The sequence below is a fragment of the Pipistrellus kuhlii genome, unplaced genomic scaffold (genome assembly GCF_014108245.1).
Source record: "Pipistrellus kuhlii isolate mPipKuh1 unplaced genomic scaffold, mPipKuh1.p scaffold_m20_p_71, whole genome shotgun sequence".
Classification (NCBI taxonomy): Eukaryota; Metazoa; Chordata; class Mammalia; order Chiroptera; family Vespertilionidae; genus Pipistrellus; species Pipistrellus kuhlii.
The window spans coordinates 437-13046 of NW_023425575.1; the positions used below are offsets into that span (position 1 = coordinate 437).

General features: G+C 57.2%; 1 protein-coding gene across 1 annotated transcript; it reads left to right on the plus strand.

The window, feature by feature from the left end:
• Positions 1–593: 593 nt before the first annotated feature.
• Positions 594–11170, plus strand: NLRP12 (NLR family pyrin domain containing 12; the record flags this gene model as incomplete). The annotated part of the gene is made up of 7 exons (XM_045576011.1): positions 594–1393; positions 2976–3146; positions 4033–4203; positions 5967–6137; positions 7618–7788; positions 9403–9573; positions 10996–11170. Coding segments are annotated over 7 exons (1830 nt in total), but the record flags the coding sequence as incomplete, so codon positions are not given.
• Between the last annotated feature and the right edge of the window lie 1440 nt (positions 11171–12610).

Here is a 12610-nt window from a genome sequence, read left to right on the forward strand (position 1 = left end):
AACTCTCTACCCCTCTCTCTTCCTCTCTGTAAAAAAATCAATAAAATATATTTTTTTAAAAATTAATTGAATAAAACAATACTACTATACATAATTTTTATTTATGTATTATATTTGTAAATTGTACTTATGTTGAAATTAATATATATATATATATATATATATATATATATATATATATATATATATATATATATATTACAGCCACACCGGTTTGGCTCAGTGGATAGAGCGTCGGCCAGCGGACTGAAAGGTCCCAGGTTCGATTCCGGTCAAGGGCATGGACCTTGGTTGCGGGCACATCCCCAGCGGGGGGTGTGCAGGAGGCAGCTGATGGATGATTCTCATAGATATTTCCAACTCTCCAGCCCTCTCTCTTCCTCTCTGTAAAAAAATCAATAAAATAATTATATATATATATATATATATATATATATATATATATATATCTCCATACTATTTTTTCATTCTATGAAAATTTTTGTTGCTCCATATAGACCAAATTTTTAACCAAGAACCCCCCACCCCCACCCCCACCCCACTCCCCGTCAGTGATGTCCCTCTTTACCGATGTTAACATCTGGTCACCTTAGGCGACGCCGACGCCCCAGCGCCCGCCCCACCCCACGGGGCTGTGCTCCCTGGCCGCCGAGGGGCTCTGGAGCCGGAAGATGCTCTTCGAGGAGCAGGACCTGCGGCGGCACGGCCTGGACGGCGCCGAGGTCTCCTCCTTCCTCAACGTGAGCCTGTTCCAGCGGGACATCCGCTGCGAGCGCCTCTACAGCTACATCCACCTGAGCTTCCAGGAGTTCTTCGCCGCCGTGCACTACGCGCTGGACGGCGCGGACCGGGCGGCCTGCGCCGCCGGCCCCGAGCGCGGCCTGGCCCGGCTGCTGGCCGCGTACGGGCTGTCGGAGCGCAGCGCCCTGGCCCTCCCCGTGCGCTTCCTGTTCGGGCTCCTGCACCGCGAGGCCAGGGGCTACCTGGAGACGGCCCTGGGCTGGAGGGTGGCGCCGGGCGTCCGGGCGCAGCTGCTGGACTGGATCGGCGCCCGGGCGCGGAGCGGGGGCCCCACGCTGCAGCAGGGCGCCCTGGAGCTGCTCGGCTGCCTCTACGAGATCCAGGAGGAGGACTTCATCCGCGCGGCCCTGAGCCACTTCCAGGTGGTCGTGGTGGGCAGCATGGCCACCAGGATGGAGCACGCGGTGGCCGCCTTCTGCCTCAGGCACTGCGCCAGCGCCCTGGTGCTGCACCTGCACGGGGCCGCCTACCGGGCGGAGGAGGAGGAGGAGGAGGAGGAGGAGGAGGAGGAGGAAGAGGAGGAGGAGGAGGAGGAGGAGGAGGAGGAGGAGGGGCACCAGGCGTCGGGGCCCCAGACGCCACCGGCACCATCGTAAGTACTCACTGCTGTGCCAGCCCAGGTCCTAACCAAGTTCATGTTCTCAGCTGGGGGTGGAGGGTGTGTGTGTGTGTGTGTGTGTGTGTGTGTGTGTGTGTGTGGGCCCCAGCCGCGGGCACCCTGGGCACCATCTGCAGAAATCCTTGGTGGCACTGACCCCGGGGTGATGGGAGGGCGCTGCCTGCATCGGGTGGGAAGAGGGCAGGGAGGCTGCAGGGCAGGGGGAGGCCAGCTATGGCCGGGATCCCCCTTTTCGTGGCCAGCACGGAAAAGATAGATGAACCGGCTCCAAGTGGAGGCTGCTGGGGATTGAGAAATGAAAGAAAGAAAGAAAGAAAGAAAGAAAGAAAGAAAGAAAGAAAGAAAGAAAGAAAGAAAGAAAGAAAAGAAAGAAAGAAAGAAGGAAAGAAAGGAAGAAAGAAAGAAAGGAAGGAAGGAAGGAAAGGAAGGGAGGGAAGGAGAGAGAGAGAGAAGGATAGAGAGGAGGGAGGAATGAAAAGAACGAAAGCCGAAACCGGTTTGTGTCAGGGGTATTGAGCGTCGGTCTGCGGACTGAAAGGTCCCAGGTTCGATTCCGGTCAAGGGCATGTACATTGGTTGCGGGCACATCCCCAGTAGGGGGTGTGCAAGAGACAGCTGGTCGATGTTTCTCTCTCATTGACGTTTCTAGCTCTCTGTCTCTCTCCCTTCCTCTCTGTGAAAAAAATCAATAAAATATATTAAAAAAAAAAAAAAAGTAGAATCCTTGAAAAAAAAAAAAAAGAAAGAAAGAAAGAAAGAGAGGGAGGGAGAAAGGGAGAAAGAGAGAGAGAGAAGGAAGGAAGGAAGGAAGGAAGGAAGGAAGGAAGGAAGGAAGGAAGGAAGGAAGGAAAGGAAGGAAGGAAAGGAAGAAAGGAAGGAAGGAAGGAAGACACGGAAGTAGAAACAAAGCTGGGAGCCGGGTGGGACCGCTATCCTCTCTGATGGAGGGGCAGGGACCCAGAGCCAACACAGCGTGTTTATTTATATTCCCCCAAATACCAGGGGGTGCCGAAACCGGATGGCTCAGTGGATAGAGCGTCAGCCTGCGGACTGAAAGGTTCCAGGTTTGATTCAGGTCAAGGAGCATGTACCTTGGTTGGGGGCGCATCCCGTCTGGGGGATGTGCAGGAGGCAGCTGATGGATGATTCTCTCTCATCGATGTTTCTGGCTCTCTATCCCTCTCCCTTCCTCTCTGTAAAAACTCAATAATATATATATATTTTTTTAAATAAAAATCAAAATAAACAAGCTTATTTAAAACAAGAATGCCGAAACCGGTTTGGCTGAGTGGATAGAGCGTCGGCCTGCGGACTGGAGGGTCCCGGGTTCGATTCCGGTCAAGGGCATGTACCTTGGTTGTGGGCGCATCCCGTGTGGGGGATGTGCAGGAGGCAGCTGATCGATGATTCTCTCGTCGATGTTTCTGGCTCTCTGTCCCTCTCTCTTCCTCTCTGTGAAAAATCAGTGAAATATATTTAAAAATAAAATAAAATAAAACAAACAAGAACAACAAAAGAAAGAAGCAGCTGCACTGACCTGTAGCTCCTCCCGCAGCCCGGAGAGAAACGTCCTGCCACACGCCTACAGCGAGCACCTGGCGGCGGCGCTGAGCACCAACCGGAACCTGATCGAGCTGGCTCTCTTCCGCAACGCCCTGGGCGGCCGGGGGGTGGCGCTGCTGTGCCAGGGGCTCAGGCACCCCAGCTGCAGACTCCAGAACCTGAGGTGAGTCCGGCAGGTCTGGGGGCTCCCGCTGGTCCCGCCACCCCTCGCCTGGGGCTCTGTCCGAAAAGCACCCAGGCCCTCGCTGGTGTGGCTCAGTGGATAGAATGCCGGCCTGCGGACTGAAGGGTCCCGGGTTCGATTCCGGTCAAGGGCACATGCCTGGGTTGCGGGCTCGGTCCCCAGTTGGGGGCGTGCAGGAGGCAGCTGATGGATGTTTCTCTCTCCGTGGATGGTTCTCTCTCTCCCTCTCCCCCTCTCCCTTCCTCTCTGATTAAAAAATAAGAATCCTCCTATCCAATAAAAGGGTAATATGCAGACTGACCAGCACTCCAACATAAGATGGCTGCCCCCATGTGGTTAAAGATCCTGCCCCCATGTGGACACAAGATGGCCACCACAAGATGGCCAGCAGGGGAGGGCAGTTGAGAGGCACCAGGTCTTCAAGGGAGGGCAGTTGGAGGTGATCAACCCTGCAGGGGAGGGCAGTTAGGGGTGACTAGACTGTCAGAGGAGGGAAGTTGGGGGCAAACAGGCTGGCAGGGGAGCAGTTAGACATCTATCAGGCTGGCAGGGGAGTGGTTAGGGGGTGATCAGGCTGGCAGGCAGAAGCTGTTAGGGGCAATCAGGAAAGCAGGCAGGCGAGCAGTTGGGAGCCAGCAGTCCTGGATTGTAAGAGGAGCCAGCAGTCCTGGATTGGGCCTAAGCAGGCAGTTGGACATCCCTCGAGGGGTCCCAGATTGGAGAGGGTGCAGGCTGGGCTGAGGGACACACACCCCCACCCCATGCACGAATTTCGTGCACCAGGCCTCTAGTAAATAAATAAATGAGACGCGGGGAGAGGAAGGACCAGGGACCAGCTCCATCCTCTCCCCTCCTTCCCCTCCAGGCTGAAGAGGTGCCGGGTGCCCAGCTCCGCCTGCCGGGACCTGGCCGCCGCGCTGACCGCCAACCGGCACCTGATGAGGATGGACCTGAGCGGCAACCCCCTGGGGCTGCCGGGCGTGCGGCTGCTGTGCGAGGGCCTGCGGCACCCCCAGTGCCGGCTGCAGATGCTGCAGTGAGTCCCCGGCCTGACACAGCTCCCCACACGCCCAGGGCCCCACGTCTCGCCTCGACGTGAGGGCCGCCCTCTGACCCCGCCCACCCTCACCACGTTCGCCCAGGGCCTGGGACCCCGGAGCTGTGGGCTGTGCAGTTCCCTGTCCGCGCAGAACACGTCACGTCTGACACCTCCGGTCACTGGGGAGCCTGGTGGTTTCCCCAGCCCCCTCCACCCCCCCACCTCCGACCCCATCCCCCACCCCCTGCCGCCATCGCCACCGCCACCGAGCAGTTCTGTCTCACCAGCCAGGTGTCCTGCACTTCCACTCACTTCTTTTTTTTAAAAAATATATGTTATTGATTTTTCACAGAGAGGAAGAGAGAGGGATAGAGAGTTAGAAACATCGATGAGAGAGAAACATCGATCAGCTGCCTCCTGAACATCCCCACTGGGGATGTGCCCACAACCAAGGCACATGCCCTTGACCGGAATCAAACCCAGGACCCCCCAGTCCTCAGGCCCACACTCTATCCACTGAGCCAAACCGGTTTCGGCTCTTTCTTTTATTATTATTATTTTTTATTAAGGTATTATATGTGTACATATCCTACCACTGCCCCACCCTCACCCCACTCCCATACATGCCCTCCCACCCCAAAGTTTTGCATTCATTGGTCATGCTTCTATGCATGCACAAGGTCTTCCGGTTGATCTCTCCTCTCCCCCAGCGGGATTTTTGTGGAGCCTCAGCCCCAGGCGTGCTCCATCATTGACTCCACCCCCAGCCTGCTACCCTCTCCAGAGGATGGGGGGATTCCAAGCCCCTCACCGAGGCCTGGTCCCCACCCCCCTCGGAGCCCACCTCAGGAGGACAAAGACCTGCTATCACCCCTAGGGGATTCCGAGGGACTGAGGGCCCGTCAGGACCGGGTCAAAGGCCACCCCAAGAACAAAAGCAGCCCTTATCACCCGGGAACTAAAGGGTCTGGGAGCTCCCAGCGGGAGCCAGGGACAGAGGCCGCGGCTAATGCCTTCGGCTGCCCCCTCCGGTTCCTCTGTGGACGGGGGAGCCTTCCCCAGCCGCACCCCCTGTTTGCACAGGGATGGTTTGGAGAAACATGAGCTCAGGTTGGCCGAGCATGGTCCATGGTCCATGGTCCTGGCCCCGCCCACACCCTCCTCCTCTGGTCACCCCCACACAGTGGTAGGTCAGCACTGTGATCATCCTTGCTTCATTTTAACTGTGTGTTCTTTTAATTTTGTTTAAATATATTTTATTGATTTTCCCCAGAGAGGAAGGAAGAGGGATAGAGAGATAGAAACATCGGTGAGAGAGAACCATCTATCAGCTGCCTCCTGCACACCCCCTGCCGGGGATGTGCCCACAACCAATGTACATGCCCTTGACCGGAATTGAACCCAGGACCCCTCAGTCTGCAGACAAACGCTCTATCCACTGAGCCAAACCGGTTTCGGCTGTTTTTTTAATTTTTAAAAAATATATATTTTATTGTTTTTTTACAGAGAGGAAGGGAGAGGGATAGAGAGCCAGAAACATCGATGAGGGAGAAACATCGATCAGCTGCCTCCTGCACACCCCCATCTGAGAATGTGCTGCAACCAAAGCACATGCCCTTGACCGGAATCGAACCCGGGACCTTTCAGTCCGCTGACGCTCTATCCACTGAGCCACACCAGTCCCGGCAATAAAATATATTTTTTTAAAAAGCGAGAGAAGCACGCCGGGGCCTCCCTCGCCAGCGTGTCTCTCTCCCCAGGCTGCGGAAGTGCCAGCTGGAGGCGGGGGCCGGCGGGGAGCTGGCCGCGGTGCTCAGCGCCAGCCGCCACCTGGCGGAGCTGGACCTGACGGGCAACGCGCTGGGGGACACGGGGCTGCAGCTGCTGTGCGGGGGCCTGCGGAGCCCGGCCTGCCGGCTGCGCATCCTGTGGTGAGTGTGCTGGGCCTCCTGGGTGGCCCTCTGCCTGCGGACGGTGGGTGGCTGCCCCGAGTTCGGGCAGCACTGTCTGCGGTGGCCAACTCCGATGTCCGTCAGGGGCGGGCGGAGAAACGAATAGAACGTGGGCTATCCACGCAATGGGATGTTATTCGGCCTGTAAAAAGGAATGAAATTATAGATATAGATATAGATATAGATATAGATATAGATATAGATATAGATATAGATATATATAAAAGCCTAAGCAACCATTATAAAAGTATTAATATTTGGTTGACCGGTTGCTATGATGCTCACTGACCACCAGGGGGCAGATGCTCAACCTAAGAGCTGTCCCTTGGTGGTCAGTGCGCTCCCACAGCCAACCTCTCACGGCCGGCCAACCTCCTGCAGTTCCTCCCCCTGGACTGGGCCAGGCAGCCCTGAATTCGTGCACTGGGCCTGTGTGTGTGTGTGTGTGTGTGTGTGTGTGTGTGTGTGTGTGTGTATACATTATGTATCTTTGCCCAGGCTGGTTTGGCCCAGTGGATACAGCGTCAATCTGTGGACTGAAAGGTCCTGGGTTCAAGTCCAGCCAAGAAGCTTATGACCAGGTTGTGGGCTCAGTCCCAAGGAGGGGCATGCAGGGGGCAGCTGACCAATGATTCTCTCTCATCATTGATGTTTCTGTCTGTCTCTCCCTCTCCCTTCCTCTCTGAAGTCAATACAAATTATATTTTAGCCCTAACCGGTTTGGCTCAGTAGATAGAGCGTCAGCCTGTGGACTGAAAGGTTCCAGGTTTGATTCCCATCAAGGGCATGTACCTTGGTTGTGGGCACATCCCCACTAGGAGGCGTGCAGGAGGCAGCTGATCGATGTTTCTAACTCTCTATCCTTCTCCCTTCCTCTCTGTAAAAAATAAATATATATATATATATATATAATATATAATATATATTTTATAAATTATTTATTTTATTTTTAAAATATATTTTATTGATTTTTTTTTTTTTTTTACAGAGAGAAAGGGAGAGGGATAGAGAGCCAGAAACATTGATGAGAGAGAAACATCTATCAGCTGCCTCCTGCACACCCCCTACTGGGGATGTGCCCGCAACCAAGGCACATGCCCCCGACCGAAATTGAACCAGGAACCCCTCAGTCCACAGGCCAATGCTCCATCCACTGAGCCAAACCAGCTAGGGCAATTTAAAAAAAGATTTTAATAAAACATATATAATTTAATTGATTTCAAAGAGGAAAGGAGAGAAAGAGAGAAAGAAACATCAACGATGAGAGAGAATCACTGATTGGCGAGCCTGCAACCCGGGCATGTGCCGCTGACTAGAATCGAACCCGGGACCCCTCAGTCCGCAGGCCGACGCTCTGTCCCCAGGGCCACACCGGCGGGGGCGGTAGCTGACCCTGGACGCCTGGTGGGCGGTTCTCGGCGCGTCTCCTCGGCCCACGCCCGCTGTGTGTGTCGCGCAGGTTGAAGATCTGTCACCTCACGGCGGCCGCCTGCGAAGACCTGGCCTCCGCCCTCCCGGAGGCCCAGAGCCTGGCGGAGCTGGACCTCGGCCTGAACGACCTGGGGGACCCCGGGGCGCTGCTGCTGTGCGAGGGCCTGCGGCACCCCCAGTGCAAACTGCAGACCCTGCGGTGAGCCCAGCCCGCTCCCCTCCGCGGGGTCCCCGTCCTCCGTCCTCGTCCTCCCAGCCCGGCCGGCTCCCCGGGGCCAGGCTCCCTCCCCCCTCTCCTAAACGCCAGCCCACCCGTCCCCTTCCACAGAGCTCGCTGCCCCAGGGCCTTTGCACCTGCTGCTCCTTCTCCCTGGAACTCCTTTCTGCTCCGCTGTCCCCTGATAACATCTGTTTTCTCCGTGAGGACTCACAATGAATGCTTCGTTCTCATGGACACTTCCCATAGCCCCACCTTTTAAAAATATACACGGATGATGATGATGGCCAGATGATGATGATGATCTCTGAACGCATAATAATCTGGCCACTCGGTGTATATATCCGTGGTTGGCATATATATTACTGATTTTTTTACAGAGAGAAAGGGAGAGGGATAGAGAGTTAGAAACATCAATGAAAGAGAAACATGGATCAGCTGCCTCCTGCACACCCCCTACGGGGGATGTGCCCGCAACCAAGGTACATGCCCTTGACCAGAATCGAACCTGGGACCCTTCAGTCTGCAGGCCGACACTCTATCCACTGAGCCAAACTGGTTTAGGCCATTAACACTCCCCCCCCCCCTTTTGAAAATGAGTGGCCAGATGATGATGATCTCTGAACGCATAATAATCTGGCCACTCAGTGTATATCCTATATCAGTGGTCGGCAAACTCATGAGTCCACAGAGCCAAATATCAACAGTACAACCATTGAAATTTCTTTTGAGAGTCAAATTTTTAAACTTAAACTTCTTCTAATGCCACTTCTTCAAAACAGACTCGCCCAGGCCGTGGTATTTTGTGTAAGAACCACCCTCAAGGAGCCAAAGAGCCGCATGTGGCTCGAGAGCTGCAGTTTGCCGACCACTGGGATAGAGCATCAGCCTGCAGACTGAAGCATCCCGGGTTCGATTCCGGTCAAGAGCATGTACCTTGGTTGCGGGCACATCTCCAGTGGGAGGTGTGCAGGAGGCGGCTGATGGATGTTTCTCTCTCATCGATGTTTCTAATTCTCTATCCCTCTCTTTTCCTCTCTGTAAAAAAATCAATAGGGATAGAGAGTTAGAAACATTGATGAGAGAAATATCCATCAGCTGCCTCCTGCACACACCCCACGCCCCGTACTGGAGATGTGCCCGCAACCAAGGTACATGTCCTTGACCGGAATCGAACCTGGAACCTTTCAGTCCTCAGGCTGACGCTCTATCTATTGAGCCACACTGCTTAGGGCAAAAGATGGTGTCTCTTTATCCTTTAACACTCTCCTCCTGTGTTCCTTCTTTTTCTGCCTTTCCTGCCTTTCCTCCCTCCCTCCCTCCCTCCTTCTCCTTCTCTCTCTTATACAAAAACCAACCAATGAGTGCATAAGGGGAACAACAAATACCTCTATATCTATCTATCTATCTATCTATCTATCATCTATCTCCCCTTCCTACCTGCCTGTCCCTCTTTTCCTCGCCCTCGCTGCTCTCTCAGCGGCCAGGTGAAGTCTCTCGGTGCCGTGAGCGCAGCGCCCGCCCGGCAGGCAGCTTTCCGGGCGGTGCCCCCGGCGGTGCCCCCGGAGGCGCCCACCCTGTGCCCGTGTCTTCCAGGCTCGGCATCTGCCGGCTGGGCCCCGCGGCCTGCGAGGGCCTGGCCGCCGCACTGCAGAGCAACCGCCACCTCCGAGAGCTGGACCTGAGCTTCAACGACCTGGGCGACCGGGGCCTCTGGTGGCTGTGCGAGGGGCTGCAGCAGCCGGCCTGCAGGCTGCAGAAGCTGTGGTGAGCCGGGGCGGGGCGGGGCGGGGGCGGGCAGGACGGCCCTGAGTGCCAGCGTCTGCTGGTCCTTCCTTTCTCCTTCTTTTCCTTTGTTTATATCTTTAAATATTTTTTTATTGATTTTTTACAGAGAGGAGGAGAGAGGGATAGAGAGCTAGAAATGTCGATGAGAGAGAAACATCGACCAGCTGCCTCCTGCACACCCCCTACTGGGGATGTGCCCGCAACCAATGTACATGCCCTTGACCGGAATCGAACCCGGGACCTTTCAGTCCGCAGACCGACGCTCTACCACTGAGCCAAACCGGCTTCGGCTTCCTTTGTTTATATTTTTAAATATTTTTTGTTGTTGTTGATTTCAGAGAGGAAGGGAGAGGAAGAAAGAGATAGAAACATCTATGATGAGAGAGAATCATCGATCGGCTGCCTCCTGCACCCACCCCACTGGCGACTGAGCCTGCAACCCGGGCCTGTGCCCTTGGCCGGAATCGAACCCGGGACCCTTCGGTCCTTAGGCCGACGCTCTATCCACTGAGCAAAACCAGCTAGGGCTTTTAAAATATCTTTGTATTGATTTCAGAGAGGAAAGGAGAGGGAGGGAGAGAGAGAGAGAAACATCGATGATGGGAGGGAATCATTGATCGGCTGCCTCCTTCACGCCCCCTACTGGGGATCAAGCCCACAACCCGGGCCTGTGCCCTTGACGGCAATGGAACCATGACCTACTGGTCCACAAGTTGATGCTCAACCACTGAGCCACGCTGGCTGGGCCCATTGGTAGCTTCTTGTATGTCCCTGATGCGGGATTGAACCCCAAACCTTGGCCTATTTGGAGGGAGGGAGGGGGCGCTCAAATCTACTAAGCTACCCAGCCAGGCCCCTTCATTGCCATCTGAACCTGGACTGCTTTGGTCCCACTCTGTCTTCTTATCAGCTAGTCCCCTAAACACTACACCCTGGCCCTAACTGGTGTGGCTCAGTGGATAGAGCATCCGCCTGCGGACTGAAGAGTCCCAGGTTCGATTCCGGTCAAGGGCATGGACCTTGGTTGCGGGCACATCCCCAGGGGGAGTATATAGGAGGCAGCTGGTCAATGTTTCTAACTCTCTATCCTTCTCCCTTCCTCTCTGTAAAAAATCAGTATATATTTAAAACCACACCCTGCCCTAGCCAGTTTGGCTCAGTGGATAGAGCATCAGCCTGTGGACTGAAGGGACTCGGGTTCGATTCCGGTCAAGGGCACAGGCCCGGGTTGTGGGCTCCATCCCCAGTGGGGGGCGTGCAGGCGGCAGCGATCCACGATTCTCTCTCATCATGGATGTTTCTCTCCTTCCCCCTTCCTCTCTGAAATCCATACAAATGTATGTTTTTAAAAAACGATACCGGCTCCCTGTGGAGAGAAGACTCAGGCCTCCGTCTCCGCAGGCTGGACAGCTGCGGCCTCACCGCCACAGCCTGCGGAGACCTGTCCGCCACGCTGGGCGTCAACCAGACGCTGCTGGAGCTCTACCTGACCCACAACGCGCTGGGCAGCGCGGGCGTGCGGCGCCTGTGCCGGCGGCTGCGGCACCCGGGCTGCCGGCTGCGGGTGCTCTGGTGAGCGGGGGCGGGGCGGGGCGGGGCGGGCTGCCGGCTGCGGGTGCTCTGGTGAGCGGGGCCGGGGCGGGGCGGGGCCGGGGGCGGGGCGGGGCCGGGGCGGGGCGGGCCCGGGGGCGGGGCGGGGGGGGGCGGGGCGGGGCGGGGCGGGGCGGGGCGGGGCGGGGGCGGGGGGGGGGCCGGGGCGGGGGGGGGCGGGCCCGGGGGCGGGAGGTGGGTGGGCAGGACCAGAGCATCGCTGAGCGGGATCCGGGTTCCATTCCCCAACGCAGGGGAGCAGGGGTGTGTGCTGGAGGCAGCTGATCAATAGTTCGCTCTCATCGTTGAGGTTTCTATCCCGTCCTCTCTGAAACCAATACAATTATATTTAAAACAGAAGAAAGAAGAGCCCGGGCCGGTTTGGCTCAGTGGGTAGCATGTTGGCCTGCGGACTGAAGGGTCCCAGGTTCGATTCCAGCCAAGGGCCCATGCCCAGGTTGTGGGCTCCATCCCCAGTAGGGGATCCAGGCCACACTCTGCCGGTCAGCCCCGCACTCTGACCAGCTGAGCCAGCGGCCAGACTGGAAGGGGATGGTTTCCATGGGCGGGAACCATGTTAGTTAGATCCGAGGTGGGGCCCAGTGCCCTGACCCGGTACCCCCTGTGCCCCCAGGCTGTTCGGGGTGCCCCTGTCCCCCAGGCTGTTCGGGGTGCCCCTGACCCGGTGTCCCCTGTCCCCCCAGGCTGTTCGGGGTGCCCCTGACCCGGTGTCCCTGTCCCCCCAGGCTGTTCGGGGTGCCCCTGAGCCCTGACCCGGTGCCCCCTGTCCCCCCAGGCTGTTTGGGGTGCCCCTGACCTGGTACCCCTGTCCCTCCAGGCTGTTCGGGGTGCCCCTGACCCGGTGCCCCTGTCCCCCCAGGCTGTTCGGGGTGCCCCTGACCCGGTGCTCCCTGTCCCCCCAGGCTGTTCGGGGTGCCCCTGACCCGGTGCCCCTGTCCCCCCAGGCTGTTCGGGGTGCCCCTGACCCGGTGCCCCCTGTCCCCCCAGGCTGTTCGGGGTGCCCCTGACCCGGTGCCCCCTGTCCCCCCAGGCTGTTCGGGGTGCCCCTGACCCGGTGCCCCCTGTCCCCCCAGGCTGTTCGGGGTGCCCCTGACCCGGTGCCCTCTGTCCCCCCAGGCTGTTCGGGGTGCCCCTGACCCGGTGCCCCCTGTCCCCCCAGGCTGTTCGGGGTGCCCCTGACCCGGTGCCCCTGTCCCCCCAGGCTGTTCGGGGTGCCCCTGACCCGGTGCCCCTGTCCCCTCAGGCTGTTCGGGGTGCCCCTGAGCTCGGCCACCCACAGAGAGCTGACCGCGCTCCGCTGGACCCGGCCCTCCCTGGACCTCGGCTGCTGACCGCGGTCCCTGCCCGGGCGTCCACACGGCCAGACTGTGTGTGTGTGTGTGTGTGTCCCCGAGAGACCCCGCGG